We start from the raw sequence: 19200 nt of genomic DNA, 5'->3' as shown, positions 1-19200 counted from the left end.
TCAAATGACAATCTATTTCAATATGTTTGCTGCGTTCATGGAAAACAGGATTAGCAGCTATGTGAAGCGCTGCTTGGTTATCACAATACAACAGTGCTATTTTTTTTTTGTATTGAAACCTAAAGTGAGTCCTTTTTTTATATATAAGAAAAATCTAATGTGAGGTCTAATTAAAAAAAAATATAATTAATTTTTTAATCCTAATTATAAAGTAAGTCAAAAATTTCATTTTTATATCATATATAGATAATAATAATGAACAACTAAAATGTATGTTGCCTTAGTGGTTAACGCGCATGCCATTCAATTTTTTTTTTTAAGGTCCCGTCCCTGGTTCTAACCTCCATGACAGATTCTTTTTATTTTTTTCCTTTTCATTTTTAAAGTTACTATTATCAATACTACGTCGTTTTGGTTCTATTTAAAACTAAACATAAAAAACCTTACACATCTCTTTCTCATTCAGCCGCCCTCCTTATTCCCCATCTCCTCTCTCCCTCTTCACTCATCTCTTTCTAGGATTCCCAAAGCCTTTGAGTCCTTGACTCTCTTTCTGTCTCTCTCATTTCTTCAATTTGTGTTTTGATTGCGATTTTTTGATGGTGTTGTTGATGATTTTTTTTTTTTTAATTGTAGTTATATGGTGGAGAAGAATAGGAAACTTCAGAACCAGTTTGAAGCCGAAGCTTCGACTTCTTCCCATGGTGGTTCGGGTTCTGTGAAGCCTATATTCGATGGGGTTTCCATCTTTGTCGATGGTTTCACGGTTCCTTCCAGTCAGGTTCAATCGCTTTTTATAATAATTTTCTGTTGAACTGTGCTTGGTTGCTGAGAAAATTAAACAACAATAGTAAAAAAGAGATATGAAAGTTGGACACTTAGACCTTATATTAAATTTGTTCCAGTTCTTGGTCTGAACTCTGAACCTTTTGAATTATTTAAAAAACAGGACAATGACTTTAAAAATTCTTCTACACTAATTTCAATAGGTTGAACTCAAGTGTGGGGTGGGGTTTAGGAACTGAGCAGTGGAATTTGATAAATTTTGTAGTTATTATTAGTGTTATTCAAGAACATGTTAATTTCAGACCCAAAGTGAATAGAGGAAGCTTCATCATAGTTGTTTGTCTTTGTATAGAACAAGGTTCTTTGCATCTTCTACGCTATAATAATCTTTGAACCCATCTGCCTTGCTAGTGTACAACTTTACTGTGACGTATATGTTGATATTAATAGAATATTGTGATATTTGGCTTTGACTAGAGCTATTGTTTCTTTTGATTAATACAATTTGAAACTGTCATTTTTACTAATTTTTCCTAGAATTCCACAATTTTCATTGATCCATAAATATTTATTGTGGAGAGAAATTTCAATGGTCAAGTTATTAATATTTTTGTTTTGATTACAAAACAAATTCAACCTCTAAAGTCATGCTACAAACTTTTGTAGGCCTTTTATGCTATAGAATTTATGATGGGTTTTTAAATTAACTGTTATGATGCTAGTGAAACAATGCAAGTATTTAAAATATGCTCATAAGTTTTTGTCTTATTTTTCAACCAAGGAAACGTGCATGAAATGTTTGATCCATTCCCTGGTGCAACTTAGGAAGTTTTTTGAAATATTACTGGGTTATTCTCGTGTTATGTGCATTTGAGAAATAGGAAAACTACAACTCTCTCTCTCTTTTAATTTTATATTGGCTGGCATATTTCATTAGCTAAAGTCACATACTGGATTTTTATACAATGTTTGATTAAGCAAACCTTGATTAAAAATTCTAATTGAGGTCTTTTCAAGTGGCGGTTGACATGCCAAACAAAATTGATCCATGTGAGGATAAAAAATATATGTAGATGTGCAAAGGCTTTATAAACTATCAATGATAAGATTACTTCTTAGGTACTACTATTTGATCAATTGTTGGTGACATTTTTTTTTTTGAAAGGTCCCATGCAGTGATGGACCAGTTATACTTGCTCCCTTGTGATACTTATGTATCAGTTACCAATATTGATTTCACATGGTGTGACATAGCTGAACTCCATCATTGCTCTTCCCCCATCCCCCCTAATAAATATTAATTACTCAACAAGAGGTTATCCATAACACACTTATCCTAATAAATCTGGTCGTCATGCATCTCATCACTGTAGATAAACTAACAACTTGTAATATTGCCTTAAAATTTACATTTTTCCATATGGTATTGGTTGATATTCATCAAACTTATATGATTGCACTTGATTCATTGGTGGTGCTACTCATTGCTTTTATCCTTTTTTAATTGAACAAAAAAAAAAAAAAAAAAAAACTCCTCTTTGCTCCTTGCGCCAACCTTTTCTTTAGGTTTCGTTTTGATTTTCTTTAATAAAAATATAGTTTTTATGTACTTCCTTTTTTTTTTTAGATTTATGTACTTTCCTTTGTTTGTCTTTCATTCCATCTAGAATCTTATGCTTCAAATTAAGAACCATGTTCGACAACTTGTTTTTTAAATTTTCATATTAATATAATTTTCTAAATTATTACTAATAATAAAAATAATAAAAGACACAGTTTTGTAATGAAGTGGAAAATCAATAGAGAACCTCTTCAAAAAAAAAAAAAAAAAAAACTTTGCAACTAGATTTCTTCTACACGAACTTTCTTCACAAACGATCCTCGTTGCAACAACCTAGACTTCTGGTACTCCAAAGCTCTTTAGAAGTTTTCAGTTGAAGCTCAAGGTTTGACTCCTGATATTCTCTCTCTCTCTAAATTCTTAGTTTATATATATTATATATATATAAAAAAATAGGTTAAACTAGGGGCAAAACAAATAGGTTTACTGTTCACGCAATTTCACTCGTATGAATGTCAAGCAAAGGTCTAGCAAACATTCTGTTAAAATTTTTAGTCAAACGAAGTTCAAGCAAGGTCTTGTAAAATTTTACGTCTAACATTCACTTGAGAAATAATGATTTCACTGATCATGTCTTTTGAAACTTAAACTCTTCAACTTGGTTCTTGACTCAACTTATATAAACCAAAATTGAATAAATTACATCCCTTACATGCAACACCTTTTCTTCGTATAAGAATTTACTTAATAATATCTCTCTTGACAATTCTGTGGCAAAACCAGGGAAGTCAATAATGTACGAGTACCAACTATACTAGAAAATATATTGTACTAACTATTAAACAGGTACTGATACTCCTCCAAAATGTATTGAAAATTACTGGGCTGTATCAATTTGTACCGGTGTATTGGGTATATTTTGAGTGTTTCGACTACTATTGGCATTCAGTGTGTACAATAAAAATTTTAATTTTTCCTATTAAAAAAACATTTTATTTAGATAATATATTGGTTAATGTACTTAGGCTAATATTTTGGCTTATAAGGTATGTGGATTTAAAATTTTACATAAATAAATACAAACATATATATATAGTGGTAATCTCAAAATGGTACACTAGTACTGTGGGAAGGGGGGGTGAACTTGATTCCCAGCCAAGGCCTAAAGGCCCAAAAGGTCATACTTGAAGAGATGGGTCAAGGGTAACTCAAGAGTAAAGGGTAACTCAAGTCATACTAGAAGTTAGAGTGCTTGAAGAGTAAAGGGTAACTCACCAGAATAGTTCCCGTGGAGATCCAAGTTAGCCACCATTACCAAAACTCTAATCCGAGATAACAAGCATGGATGGTCCTTCAACAAACACAAGAGGGACAGCGAGCAACCAATTCCCCTTTTTAATCTGAGATGCCACTCTCATCAGATTTGTCTCAGGAAACATCCTGAAATGATAAGAATCACAAAGGCAGTCATCTCAGCATCAATGAGAGATTCTCTACCTAATCTCTGCCACATTAAATGTATATAGGATAGCCTGAAAAATGCAAACGCTCCCAAAAGTCATATTCATGATGAAAGGGGAGTAGAACAGAGAGGTGATGTGACAAGTATCCTGAAAATCCAATTGGAAGCAAGCCAGCTGGGGAGATAAGGGAAGAAACAATACCCATAAAAGGGAAGGAGGCCGCAACAGAGTAGGGGTTGAAAAAGATTGAGGAAAAATCCTGGAGAAGAACGAAAAAGAGGAAGTGATAAGAGTTGAGTAAAGTAAAGTTTTACTTGATCTCTATACCTCAAGAAAACAGTTTATGTATCTTAGAATAGTTCATCTTCACTCTTGCTTTCTTAATCAGTTGTTTGGGCCTCCCATTGTGGAATTTCAACCTTATGTTTATGATAAATAAATTGTGCAAGTTAATTACTTAGACATTTTAGCCCGTTACTGTTTGTTTGAGTTTCTATTCCCCCACAAGTACCAAAATATTTCGTTCTTCTTACCAAACCAAAACGGTCTCCTATATGAAATTGACTCTCTTTGGCAAAAAAAAAAAAAAAAAGCACAAAACATCAAATCAATGAAATACAAAATAACTTTATTACATGAGACTTGGACCATCACTACAAAAAAAAGACCTATTGCGGCGGGCCAAAAAGTGCCGCTAAAGCCCCANAATGCAAACGCTCCCAAAAGTCATATTCATGATGAAAGGGGAGTAGAACAGAGAGGTGATGTGACAAGTATCCTGAAAATCCAATTGGAAGCAAGCCAGCTGGGGAGATAAGGGAAGAAACAATACCCATAAAAGGGAAGGAGGCCGCAACAGAGTAGGGGTTGAAAAAGATTGAGGAAAAATCCTGGAGAAGAACGAAAAAGAGGAAGTGATAAGAGTTGAGTAAAGTAAAGTTTTACTTGATCTCTATACCTCAAGAAAACAGTTTATGTATCTTAGAATAGTTCATCTTCACTCTTGCTTTCTAATCAGTTGTTTGGCCTCCCATTGTGGAATTTCAACCTTATGTTTATGATAAATAAATTGTGCAAGTTAATTACTTAGACATTTTAGCCCGTTACTGTTTGTTTGAGTTTCTATTCCCCCACAAGTACCAAAATATTTCGTTCTTCTTACCAAACCAAAACGGTCTCCTATATGAAATTGACTCTCTTTGGCAAAAAAAAAAAAAAAAAGCACAAAACATCAAATCAATGAAATACAAAATAACTTTATTACATGAGACTTGGACCATCACTACAAAAAAAAGACCTATTGCGGCGGGCCAAAAAGTGCCGCTAAAGCCCCAAAAACCGCCGCTAAAGGTACATTTGACCTATAGCGGCGGGTGCTATTGCGGCGGGCTGTCCCGCCAGTGCTGCAGTGCCGCTATAGGTCTATTGCGGCGGTCGCGAAAAGCGCCGCAATAGATCTGCCATTTAGCGGCGCTTTTGGTCTACTATGGCAGGCTAAAAACCGCCGCCATATGTGGTTTGCCATTCTGGTCAAGTGGCCTTTTAGCGGCGGGATAGGCCCGCCGCTATAGTTTGTCACCTATAGCGGCGGTGAACAAGCGCCGCTATAGGGCTTCATGCGCAACATACCTATGGACCTTTTAGCGGCGGTTTTGCCCGCCACTATAGGTTCCTTGTTTTTTTTCTTTTTTTTCCCTCCTAGGTTCTAAAACCACATTTCTATTACAAATGACCTGTAATAATTTTAGCTCCACTAAGACATTAGGAGCACAACAATGAACAAAATGCAACATAATACAGCAAAAAATAAATAAATAAATAAATTTGATACATAAATAAATTTGTGTATTATTTTTGTATTTGAAAATAATACACAAACAGGAGTTTAGGGATATGTATATAATAAGCCGTTGTTCCTGAGGTTGAAAGAAGACCTTGTGGATGACTCCAGCCTATTTTAGTAATCTATAAAAGAAGCCATTCACTCATAAATTTAACTAAACCAGCAACTTTCTAATGCAGAGAAACATAAAAGGCCATCTAATGTTCTTCTTGCACCTTTGAAAATTGACTAATAAATTTCAATATTTTATTTTTGATGTGGATGTCAATGATTTTCTGTGCACCTCATAATATTCTTGAGACACACCATTAACCATCCAAGGGCTTTTTTACAACATCTGTTTGGTTTTGGTTCTTTCTCATTTTCATTAGTGATATTAACATGAGACAACTACATCTCTTTCTAGGATTCTCAGTCCCTGCCATGCTTTAATCATTCATATGAGTACTATTCTATTTGCCTATAGTACCTTTCCAAGTAGAATTCCATAGTAGAATTCCATAGTTAAAAAAGAAAAAAGAAAAAAAAAGTCTACAATCCAAGTTGACTGAGACTTTCCTAGCCATATAAGACAAATTCATCTTTTAATAAGTTGAGTTATATTCCTATATGATCCAAATCTATGGGCAAATAATGCATTCTATTCAAGCCAATTTTCTAACTAGTGTTTAAGCATATATGACTGCAATAGCAAAGGAAGAAAAAGGAACCCACATAGCCATGTCAATTGGAAGTAATAAAATCGATAGCAAAGAAACCGAAAATTCAAAGTAAAAAAGTAAACATACCGCTCCAGATGATGACTGTAAGCCCTTACGCAAATATTTTTTTGACAATCACATGGTATCCAGAACAAATCACTGCCTGTGTCTAGACACAAACTCGGATTCCCCAAAGAAACATTAGCATAATGCAAACTGAAACATCAACAAACATAGAAAAAAAAATTAACCAAATAAAATAATAAAGTCAGTACTAGCTTTATAAATCTTCTTAATATATAGACATAATAAAAATTGAAAGATTAAGTGAGTGACCCAATAATCTTCTCATACTATTCTTTTACTTTCCTTGGGATTGTGGGTACCCATTTTTCCAAACTTTTCAACAGTTACAGCCCTAATTGAATATTGATTAATACCAAACGGCAAAGAGATAAAGCTCCATAAGAAGACAAAAGTGGAAGTAAAATAATTAACATAAATATAGATACAGCTTAAAAGCCAATAATAATAAAATTACGAATATAACAAAAACACAGCAAAACAATGCATACAAACTTCCAATGAGGCTATGACAGAAATTCACAAACTCAGTACAAAAAGTGGGGAGGAGTAGGTTCTTTAACATAATTAATGGAATGGCCATGGCTTGTCTAGAACTTAGACTGGATGTTGCTGATAACATTGTTATCTACTTGGAAGGCCTTCATCAAAATGTCACTAGGAATATGAGGCTTGGACCCAAACACTGCATTGGCAATTGTGATGACACCAGGGTTTTGACTGCTTAGAGCAGCAATGGCTATGACATTTCCAATACCAACATTTCTTTGATAGTGAATGAGACCAATTGGGAATACAAACACATCACCCTTCTGTAGCACCTTTGTGATAAGGCGGTTCTGAGGATTAGACGTGAAAAATCCAACTTCAAGGCTACCTTCCAAGACAATTAAGATTTCGGTGGCACGAGGGTGAGTGTGGGGAGGGTTAATACCCCATGGTGCATGGTCACTACGGACAAGAGAAATACCAAGAGAGTTGAGTCCTGATATCACTACAAAAAACTGGGCCTATAATGGCCTTTTTTTTAGTGGCGTTTTCCATAAACGCCACTATAGGTACCCTATAGTGGCGTTCAGGCAGTCCTATAGTGGCGTTTTAAAAAAAGGAATTTATAGTAGCGTTTTATAGGGTCTATAGCAGCGTTTTTACAAACGCCGACACCCTATAGTGGCGTTTAACAAACACCACTATAGGACCTTGTAACTGTAGGACCTATAGTGGCGTTTGAAAAACGCCACTGTAGGCAATTTTTTTTTTTTTTTAATAATAAAGGCTGAAGGAGGAAAAAAAAATTATGAAACATAAATTTTTGAAGAAAAAAAGTCATTACAAATAAAAAATTCAACTTAGGGAACGCAAAATCAGACTGCATCCATTTGCCCACCCAATTAATTGGATTAAATATACATTAACCCAATTAAATCTAATTAACATTAATGTTTGTTGAGTTTTAACTAAGTACTTAATTATATATAAATTTAATATATATATATATATATATTGATAATATAATCAAATTTAATAGCAAATAAATGGTAAATATATTTTTAAAAATTAAGTACATAGAAAAAGTATATTATGTAAGTATTTTTTTTTTGGCAAAAAAAAATATTATAAAATATTTTTTAAAATTTTTGTCAAGTTTAAAATTTCTTTAAGATCTTAGTACTAAAATTGCAATTTGATTTTGTTTGTGTGTGTGGCACTTAAAAATCTTCCCATTCTAATCATATATAAATTTCTTGCATATATAGTCAAAAACAAATTCCATAAATTACAAAAATAAAACAAATTCCATAAATCCTAAAAAATGTAAGTATTTAGCCTGCAATATAAATTTAAAACTTTACCTATAAATTACTAATCATAATCACTTTAATGTTTCCATAAGTAAGGAAATAATCTAGGCCTTGTAGGGTACCACAATCAAAATAATTTCAAAAATTGATAAATAAATGTACATAAAAGGAAAAAAGAAAAAAGAAAAATTGTGCCGCAATGTAAATGTGTAAAAGTTTACATAAAAATTACCTGTGTCTAGCTATTTTGATATTGTCATTCGTGTCTAGCCATTTTGATATTCCTATAAGTGAGAAAATAATCTGCACAATCAATTAAGAACACTAAATCAAAAATAAATCAATAATTAAGACGAATTGCATCATGTCAAACGTTTTTAAAAAAATCATAGAATTTAAAGCAATAATTGAACTACGTTAATAGAAAAATAGAAATGCAAAAAATAAAAAGTAAAAAGAATATAGCTCTTCTCACTGAAAAAGCCAAATCTTTCATGTAGTAATTCTTCACTTCATTTTGGTTTTCTTATTTATTTATTTTAGCATTCTTAAATAGTAAAATAGAGTAGATTTAGTAGAGTTGTAGTAGAGTTTTAGTTCAACTCAATTTCTCTTCGATTCAACTTCATTTGTAGAGTGGTTTTCTTTTTACGTGTATTATTATAGTTTTTTTTTTTAATTGGCTGTTTTCTTTTTAAATGTAGTTATATCAATTTTTTTTTTAAAAAATCATATATAAACGTGCACTATGTTGTTGGTTTTTTTTTTTTTTTTTTTTAATTAAGATTTTGTTTTCAACTTTTCTTATTTTTTATAAGATTTTTTACTAACGTGTACTATGTTGAAGTTTTTTTAAGTAATTTTTTTAAAAAAAATAAAGGATTAGATAAAGAATTTACATTGAAATCAAATTAAGATAAAATTTTGATACTAACTAAATTATGATTTTTCTCAACTAAAAATTACCTATTTTTAATTAAGATTTTTTATATAAAGGGTTAGGTGAAGAATATGGATTGTAATCAAATTATCATTACATCATCAACTTAAAAATTATAGGAAAAGTTAAAATCATATAAATGTCTACTATGTTGTTGTTTTTATAAAAATTATGGTCCTTTTTACTTGTAGTATTATTATTATTTGTTTTTTTATTTGCTATTTTCCTTTTAAGGGTATAGTTATATCTATTTATTTATTTTATATCATAGAAATATGTACAGTGTTGCTGTTTTTTTTTTTTTTAATTAGGATTTCCTTTTTCAAACTTTAACGTGTATTATGTTGCTAGTTTTTTTTTTTTTAATTAAGATATTTTCTAATAAAATAGAATTTAGGTTGTAATCAAATTATAATTTTTATCAACTTAGAAATTATAGTAGAATCTAAAATCATATATTCATGTACTATGTTGCTTGTTTTTTTTTTTTTTTTTTTTTTTTTAAATTATGATTTTCATTACCTTAAAAATGATAGGAGAGTAAAAATTATATCTATTTTTAAGAAAACATTTAAAAATAAATTTATGCAAATGACATTTTTTTTTTAAGAAACAAACACACAAGAAGAGGGAAATGCCCTCTAATACAAAAGCACATCACAACTCCACTTAAAAATTTATACAATTTAGTGTAGTCGCGTAACTAGTGCTTCTAAACTCAACTTTATTATATTAGTATATGATATAAGAGCGTCAACAGTGGGCTTCTATATGCAAATGTTAGGAACATTTGGCATTTAAGAACTGATCGCAATGGAGGCATTCCATATCAAATTTAAGATTCAGCTACAGTACCATCTCAAATAGATTACGTACTAATGTATAGTAATGATATATTATAGGTATATATATCTGATATAGTCAAATGCACCTGCTCATCATATCATATAAATAGCTATATACTAAATCTCAACATGATTACGAATCCTGACTGACTTGACACATAGATGCTTTCACTACAATATTAAGTGATATGATCGCGTAACTAGTGACTTCTTTAAACGAGAGGATTATTCTATTAATCTTTTAGTTATATTAGTTTTTTTATTATGATGGATGAGATTTGATGTGGATGTCTATATGATATATATATATATATAAAGGATCTATAACAAAATAAATAAATAAATAAATAAAATTAAGAACGACCTATGACCCAACCCCAAAAGAATAAAAATTTGAGGACCTTTTTATTACGTTTTTTTTTTGGGGGGGGGCTGGTTTTTGTTTTATATTAATAATGATCTATTAAATAAATAATAAAAAAAAAAAAACCCGATAGCAACCCCAAAAAATGAAAAAACCCTAGCCACTATCATCTGAACTCTCTTTACTCAAACAATGAACAAAAAAAAAACTCCTCTCTTTCTCATTTCTCTTCGCTCTCTCACTCTCTCACAGCCGCCGCCGTCAAGGCCTCCCGCCACTGCTAGCCTCCACCTCGTCCTCCACCCACAAACACACACTACAAGGTATGATCGATTTGATTTGCATTTTTTTTGTATTTGTTTGTGGGTTTTTGGTTTGGTTTGATAGAACATCTTTGGTGATGGGAAAAGAACTAGAGCATTTGGTAAGTGAAAAGTCAGAGTTGAGAGGTTTGAGATTTGTGGGTAAGGTACACAATATGAAGAATAAACTGAATTAAAGAAGCCATAGAAGGAAACATGTAACTTTGTGTGTGTGTGTGTGTGGGGGGGGAGAGAGAGAGAGAGAGAGAGGCTGGGGTGTGTTTCTGAAGAGGAAAAAAAAAATGGTAGTTAAAGGGTGTGTGCGGTGGGATTTTGGCTATGATTGGAAGGATAAGGTCTTTGGGGCTTTCCAAGTCTTGCTGACTAGATATTTTGGATAGTGTTTATCACTTTATCTTATTTTTTGAGAAGGATCACTTTATCTTCTTCATTCTGTCCTTTTCTTTTTGACCTGAAACGTTTATCTTCTTTAGGTGGGTACAACACATGACTCACCTTTTTTTTTTTTTAATCCTGAAAGGATAAGGTTCTCTCTTGGTACCCACTAGGAAATAACAAATCTGATTTTTTGTGGACGTTGGCTAAGTAGTAACTTTGATAACATATAAAAATGTACATACACATGGTTCCTTATAACTTAGACAGCATTTCATTGCATTAAATAAGAAATTAATAGTCAAAATCAGATAAAAAATTAAAAAAATAGAAGTAATTCTAGAAATACAAATGTTTATTATTATTTTTATTAAAATCGGTAAATGGGTTACAACTAGTTTGCACATAGTTTTTCTAGTACTTATTCATTGATTATATATATATATATGTATATTTATTTGGAAAAGGCACCATGGCTAGTTGAGAAAACCTTGAAACTAATCAAACACTTTCTATATGTTGTTTCTTGCAATTGAATAATGGACAAAAAGACATCATAAGCTAGCTCCCATTCTGCATGGTTCTCCTCTCCCAAGTATCAATGTCAGAGCATCACGTTATGGTGTTGATGGATTGATTGTAGCTAGCTAGAGATACCTTTGATTATATTTAAAATCCCATTGTTGATAGCAAAGAAATACCAAATTATTATTGGTGTTGGACTTATCATTGTTATTGGTATTTTTTCCCCTCTTTAATTGTAACTTTTATTTTTAAGTGATTATAACTTTAAGCAAAGTGAAAATTACATATTTCATAACTTTAACCAAACTGAAAATTTAAAACTATTATTCACATGGGTTAGTGAGTAATATTATAGTTCCAGTGATATGCAAAGTCTTTGAATGTAACAACCTATGATCATGGATGACTTAGCTTAGAGTTTAGATCTATTAATTAACAATTAAACCCAAGATTAAATGACTTGTAACATGACTGATAGAAGGAAAAAATCACTTTTGTTAGGTTATTGCTTTATACTTATATCTCTCTCAGGTTTTAGTCATGCATGTTCATGACTTCATTTTTTTTTCCTCTCATTTTGTCATTTTCTTATAAGGTCTGCCCTTAGAAAATTTCTTAATTTACTATTTTAGGAAAATTTTAATATCACTTTTATAGGAAATATAAAAAGTTGTGAAAAAAATAATCTATTGTTTTTTTCTTTTTCCATAAAGATTAGTTTTTAAAAATATTTCTTAAATTGAAGTTCTTAGGATATCTATTACCTTTTCCGATCTTACATAGAGTATGTTTGTATATTTTTACATTTACCTAAATATAAAATTAAAAAAACAAATTCATAGTCAAAATATATTCATGAGGACCCTGCCCATTTGAATTTTGAGAATGCAAGTTGAGAACATTTCTATTTTCTAAGAACTAAGAATTATAATTCCCTTGAAACACAAGATCTTTTTTTTTTATTTTTTTTTCCTGAATTATAATTCTCTTATATCATTTTATTATTATTATTATTTTTTTACTGATAAATTTTGCCACCCTTTGTATTGAGAGGTGTGTTTTCATTAGGTGACTTGCGTCTTGCGTGGGTTGTTACGAGGTTGGTAAGCTATAGTGCAGACTAAGTTCAGCTGACCTATTCTTATTTCCCAACTCTACAAGATCAATTATTGGTGAAATATCTGCTTTGTGGTGGGTTGTTAAATTGGTGCAAGTGGGTGGCTTGCGTGGTGATATAAGGCGGTTTTTGTTGTATATTGGGAGTGTTGAATGTGTTTTATGTATTTTGTATATTTGATGATTCATGTGTAGCATATTGTGACCCATTGAGTAACTTCTTATAATATTAATGTATTCAAATTCTGGAATGATGTATACATTGAGTTGCTATTTTTGGTTATGGCTTTATGAAATGGAGAATGCAGAATATGTTGAATGAACATGTATAAAATTTACTAGATACTTCTGTATGTAGTTATGAACATGTATAAAATTTACTAGATACTTCTGTATGTAGTTATTACGTAAATATAATCTTATTACTAATGATTAGCATATTACATTCTATAAGTCATCTACATATCTTATGTTCATGTTTAATGCTTTAGATGTTAGGAGATTAGGATCTAACCATTGGTTTATACTGCACTAATGATGAGGTGTTGTAGGAGACTGTGTTAAGATATTGTTTAGCAATGGATAAGAGTTGGATGGACAAGAAGAGGGGTACTAGGGAATATGTTGAAGGTGTCAAAAGATTCGTGGAATTTGCGTCTCTTAAAGCACGCAATGGGAAGATCCCATGCCCTTGTGTCAAATGTGTGCATAGTCAACTCCATCCAGCCGAAGTTGTACGTGGTCACCTAAACAACTTTGGGATACTTTCCAATTATAGAACTTGGACGTTGCATGGGGAATCACAGTCGACCACGACACCTGCTGAAGTTAGGAGTAGTCATGTGCATGAAAACTTGAATGAATACGGGAATGTTGGTGGGATGTTGCATAATTTGTTCTCCATGCATGATATGGCACCAGAATCAATGGATGAAGGTCCTAGCGTGCAACAACCGGCAGAAGGTCCTAGTCTACAACAACCGGCAGAAGGTCCTAACGATGATGCAAAAAAGTTTTACAAAATGATAGAAGATGTGGAGAAACCTTTATACAAAGGATGTACAAAATTTAGTATATTCTCAGCTGTCGTCGTGTTGTACCAGCTAAAGTCTCTTTGTGGTTGGTCCAACAAATCATTTACTTTTTTGCTTCAAGTTGTGCAAGACTTACTTCCTTTGGATGCTACATTGCCAAAAGATTGTTATGAGGCTAAGAAGATTATTAAAGATTTGGGTTTGGGTTATGAGAAGATTCATGCCTGTATTAACGACTGCATGTTGTTTTGGAAGCAAGATGCTAACCTAGAGGCTTGCAAATTTTGTGGAGAGTCTAGGTGGAAAGAACAGAACACAACTTCTGGGGAACCAAATAATGCATCATCTAGTAAGGGGAAGAAGAAAGCTTCAAAGATGCTACGGTGGTTCCCTTTGAAACCAAGATTGCAACGGTTGTTTCTGTCACCCGATTTAGCGGGATATATGAAGTGGCATGCGACTGGGCGTACTGATGACGGGATAATGCGGCATCCCGCTGACTCAGAAGCATGGAAAATGTTTGACACTAAGTATATAGATTTTTCATCTGAGCCTCGTAATGTAAGACTTGGATTAGCATCGGATGGGTTCAACCCGTATGGCATTTTGAGTACCAGCCACAGTACATGGCCGGTTGTTTTGGTCCCCTACAATCTCCCTCCTTGGATGTGCATGAAAAGGTTATCTTTGATACTGTCACTAGTTGTTCTTGGTCCTTCCTCACCTGGTGTAGCCATAGATGTGTACTTACAACCTTTAATCGAGGAACTCAGGGAGTTATGGGACGTTGGAGTAGAGGCGTATGATGCATCTTCTAAAAATAGGTTCCAATTACGTGCAGCATTGATGTGGACCATAAATGATTTTCCTGCATACTTGGATTTGTCTGGTTGGAGTACGAAAGGCATGTTTGCTTGTCCTTCTTGTGCCTCTAATACGGACTCTCGCTATTTAAAACATGGCCACAAATTCTGTTATATGGGACATCGGCGTTGGTTGGATAGAGATCACCCATTCGGAAAGAAGATACAAACTTTGATGGTACTCAAGATACGAGATTGGCTCCTGTGCCTCCATCGGGGTTAGATATACTTATAGATACAGAAAGTTTAGATGGACGTTGTCTTGGTAAGAAAGCTCAAGCTACGTTCAAAAAAAGAAAGAGAGGGGATGAAAATGTAGGTGCTTGGAATAAGCGAAGTATATTATTCACATTAATTTTGTTTATACCCTTGTGTCATATTTTAGAAGCGAAATAGGGAAAAATATATTGCAGGCTTATTTTTGTCATTTTACCAAAAATTACTTTTATACTCGATTTCTTTGTGATGTGCTTCTACTATTTGGCTTTGTTGTTCATTTGTTATAATGTTGCCTCCATCTTATTCAGAATGAAAAAGATGCTCATGCTGATGTTGATGATGGGGATGAACTTGATGATGTGGATGAACTTGATGATGGGGATGCACTTGATGGTGATGACAGATTTTTTTGATGGAGTTATGAGTATTATCCTTCTGCTTCATATATTTATATTGATTATGTAGTTTAGTTGAGTATGTATGTATGTATCAAGTTTAGTTGATACAATTTTGGCTTTGTTTGTTCCTTTGTTATAATGTTGTCTCCATCTTATTCAGGGTGAAGATGATGCTTATGCTTATGTTGATGATGGCGATGCACTTGGGGATACACTTGATGACGAGGATGCTTTTGATGATGGCGATGACATTTTTTTTTTATGGAGTTATGATTATTGTCCCGCTACTCCATATGCTCCATATGTAGTTAAATTGAATGCTCCATATATTAGGGCCTATTTTGTGTACCCTTAGAAAGGGTGTGATATGTTTTGTGTACCTATGCTTGTGATTTGCCCAGGACAAGTTAGAAAGGTGTGATATGTTTTGTGTACTCTATGCTTGTAATGCCCAAGACAAGTTTGTGCATATAAAGGGTGTGATATGTTTTGTGTACCCTATGCTTGTGATGCCCAGGACAAGTGAAATATGTGTGCATATATCTATATATATAATGGCGATTGTGACTATTGATATATGCTTGTGATTTGCCCAGGACAAGTGTGTGCATATATATATATATGTATAGCTGCGTTTGTAGACCCAGCAGGATATTTTTGTATTTGAAAAAAAAAAAAAAAAAAATTTGTGGCGTTTTTGGACCTATAGTGGCGTTTGTAAAACGCCAATATACAATGGGTGAGGAATCCGTTCTTGACCTATAGTGGCGGTTTCAAACGCCACTATAGGCCAACCCTATAGTGGCGTTTCCCAAAGGCCACTATAGGTCCTCCCTGTAGTGGCGTTCACAAACGCTGCTATACCCCCATTAAAAGAAATTTTGATTTACCTATAGTAGCGTTTTAAAAACGCCATTATAGGTTATGGACCTATAGTGGCGTTTACAAACGCTGCTATAGGTAAATTAATTTTTTTTTGTCATTTAGCTATAGTGGCGTTTGAGAAACGCCATATAGATCAACACCCTATAGTGGCGTTTCCGAAACGCTACTATAGCACTTTTTAAAAAACAATTTCAGGTTATAGTGGTGTTTTAGGGTAGACCTATATTGGCGTTTGTAAACGCCACTATAGGTATACCTATAGTGGCGTTCTTGTGAAACGCCACTATAGATCTATAATAGCGGTACAATAGTGGCGTTTACAAACGCCACTATAGCAAACGCCACTATAGCTCAAATGGGCCTATAGTGGCGTTTTTTGGACCTGTAGTGGCGTTTCAAAAACGCCACTATAGGCCTAGTTTTTTGTAGTGTGAATCCATGAATGTAGATAAAATTAGCTAGTTTTATTTTCAGCACGCATTAAATTTAGCATGGTGTTGAAGCAATTTCCTTTTTCCTTTCTATTTGTGTGCTATTAGTCCTCTGCATGTTCAGGACCAACATCGTGCCTTTCTTATTAGAGCTTATAATATAAAAAACTGGGAGAAATTATTCAATAACTATAGGTTGTCCCTTTCAAGAACCAACCACAAAAATGATACAAAGTTATAAGTAGAACTCATCCTTAAAAATCAGCTTGCAAGGAGGTGTCCAAGAGCTTATATACACATTGTTAAGCTTGCACTTAAACCATATAGGATAGTAAGATCATAACACATAGTTTATTTGGTATATGCAAGGAACAACTATTATGGAGCAATACTGCCCATTCAAATCATATAATATTAGAAAAGAATGGTAAAAAGGAAACACAAAGGTTAAATTATGCCATGAATCCTTCTTATTTAATTTTAAAAAAAATTAATTATTCAAAGATATTATGTACATAGTATTGAGAAGATAAACCTACAACTGCAAGCTACAAGTCATCTTACTCTTGGTTGATAAGCTACAAGTAGTTTTTCCTTTAAAAATTATAAATGGTGCTATTTCCCGCGTGTAAAGCATGTGTGTTAGTGCTGTCAGTTATTAGTGGAGTGGTTAGTTATTTTTTCTGTTAGTTAGTTAGTTACAGCCCTCTGTTTTGGAATATCTTGTATAAATACAATCATCAATTCAGTAGTAAGTCTTATATATATATATATATATTAAAAAAAAAATCAGTAATAAGAATCAGTTATGCATTTTTCTCAATTATTGCAATACATAGTTCTATAAGAAATGGAATGAAATATCTAAAATCCTTTTCTTGCTGCAAACAACTTGCTACGATTCTGGTCACTGAGCTATTTGGGTTGAAAAAGGGGTACTTCGGATTCATCTTCAACATACTTAGCGAATTCTTTCCACGACTTCATTGCTTTGTCCTTTTCATCCAACATAGTATATATAATACCCTGTACAAGTAGAAATCAAAGAACCATCATGTTTCGAATTTTGTTTCTTCAGAAAAATATCCGAGTCAGTTAAAAAAAAAAAAAAATTCTTACAGCTGAAAACATATTCATGCAAGCTAGGGAGCATGGACACAAGTATGACATGGTGACACAAGCAATTTTAAAAAAATTATAACATGAAACGGCCTGTATAATACCAATATGACACAAATATGACACTCCAAATATGCACCTTATAGAAAATGTCTGTGCTTCTTATTATGCAAGTTATTATACAATTATGGTTTTGAACTTTTGAGTTGGTCAATAGCTATGCTAATTTTTTTATTTTTTTTTAAATAAAAAAATATTGAAGTCATCATTTGTCAAACTACGAAGTGAGAGAAGCCATAGCCAGACATTTTGCAAATTCTCTTTTTTTTTTTTTTTTTTTAACTTTTTTTCTTATTCTTTTATTGTATATATTCTTGATGATATGAAATTTACGACCTTGTAAAGAGGAACTCGAGTATCTGATTTGATACGTGAATCTCTGAGTTCTTTGAGGCCGAGTTTGAGACACCGGCATTCTTTGGCTTCTTCATATCTTCCCTGTATAAGCAGACATAAACAATATGAACAGCGAAGGCAAATGAAGATAAAAAGAATGCTTGGTGGTGTACCCATTCTGCTCAACTGATCAGGTTTACCTCAAGCAATGGACTTCTTTCTGCTTTCATACATTTTTTATTCATCCTATATTGACCATTAGCTAGAATTAAACCAGTCATGTTTCTTTTCTTATCCTTGCAGTTTACTATGGAAAGATAATGAATGTGATTATACTAAAGATAGTGTTCATTAAGTAAACACAAAGATGTTAAATAAAGGAATCATGTCAAAAGGAATTATAGTTCGAAATGCAGATGCCTTGGCTGATAAATAAATAATATACAAAAATTTGGCTATAAACTTAGAACTAAAATTTGGCAGATAAATAAATAATATGCAGATGCTTTTACTATGGCATTGACATGATAGTCCGTGGTGCATAGTTAGAACTTAAAACAAAGAACAAAGTTTGGCTACAAACTTAGTTATAGTCATACAAATTTTGTAAATAGACTGTTGTAACTACTTTCTTATAGTGAATTGTTTATGACATTGGATTCCCAAGACCCGGAGTGGTTTTTTCTTGAATAATTCTACACAATCTATAAAATAGATAGGGTCTAAAACAGATTTTTCAATTCATTATTTAAATGTTTTAAGGTGAATTTGGTTATGAAAAAATTTAATTTGTCAACTTTCAAGGGGTGCAGTACCCAAGTTCTGATTTTAAGTGATTTAAAGAAGCGAGATCACAGGTTGCACCCAATCAAAAGTATAGTAGGCTCTATGCTTGAAGTTGCAATGTCCGATGTTCTTGTGCACTAGAGTGGGGAAATTTTGTGTCATACCAGATATATGAGAACTTCAACCAATGCCATTTCAATATTGTAGTGAGGATCCCCGTATTTAGAGTCCTCACTCCAAGCTTTATCAAGTGCCTGTCGCAGTGGCTTCAATACTTCTTCATCACGTCCGGAATTTGCTAGCATCTTGGCTTCTTTCTACAACATAGTTGTGAAAAAAAA

General features: G+C 32.7%; 3 protein-coding genes across 3 annotated transcripts; 1 reads left to right on the top strand and 2 right to left on the bottom strand.

Moving 5' to 3' along the window:
• Nucleotides 1-7028: 7028 nt before the first annotated feature.
• On the bottom strand, nt 7029-8736 carry LOC136063341 (putative germin-like protein 2-1). Its single transcript, XM_065763560.1, has 3 exons — nt 8716-8736; nt 8473-8543; nt 7029-7389 (listed from the first exon to the last, which is right to left on the bottom strand). The coding sequence occupies exons 1-3, from the start codon at nt 8734-8736 to the stop codon at nt 7029-7031; spliced, it is 453 nt and encodes a 150-aa protein (XP_065619632.1).
• Nucleotides 8737-13306: 4570 nt separating this feature from the next.
• Nucleotides 13307-14848, top strand: LOC136061266 (uncharacterized). The gene has a single exon (XM_065763559.1). It carries the CDS (start codon nt 13307-13309, stop codon nt 14846-14848), a length of 1542 nt encoding a protein of 513 aa, XP_065619631.1.
• Nucleotides 14849-17300: 2452 nt separating this feature from the next.
• On the bottom strand, nt 17301-19172 carry LOC136061166 (uncharacterized). The gene is made up of 3 exons (XM_065763581.1): nt 19024-19172; nt 18074-18175; nt 17301-17584 (listed from the first exon to the last, which is right to left on the bottom strand). The coding sequence occupies exons 1-3, from the start codon at nt 19162-19164 to the stop codon at nt 17474-17476; spliced, it is 354 nt and encodes a 117-aa protein (XP_065619653.1). The 5' UTR covers nt 19165-19172; the 3' UTR covers nt 17301-17473.
• Between the last annotated feature and the right edge of the window lie 28 nt (nt 19173-19200).

This window comes from Quercus suber, unplaced genomic scaffold (genome assembly GCF_002906115.3).
Source record: "Quercus suber isolate HL8 unplaced genomic scaffold, Cork oak 2.0 scaffold_514, whole genome shotgun sequence".
In the NCBI taxonomy this organism is placed as follows: Eukaryota; Viridiplantae; Streptophyta; class Magnoliopsida; order Fagales; family Fagaceae; genus Quercus; species Quercus suber.
Note: the sequence above shows the minus strand (reverse complement) of the source record. Positions and strands in the feature narration are given on the sequence as shown.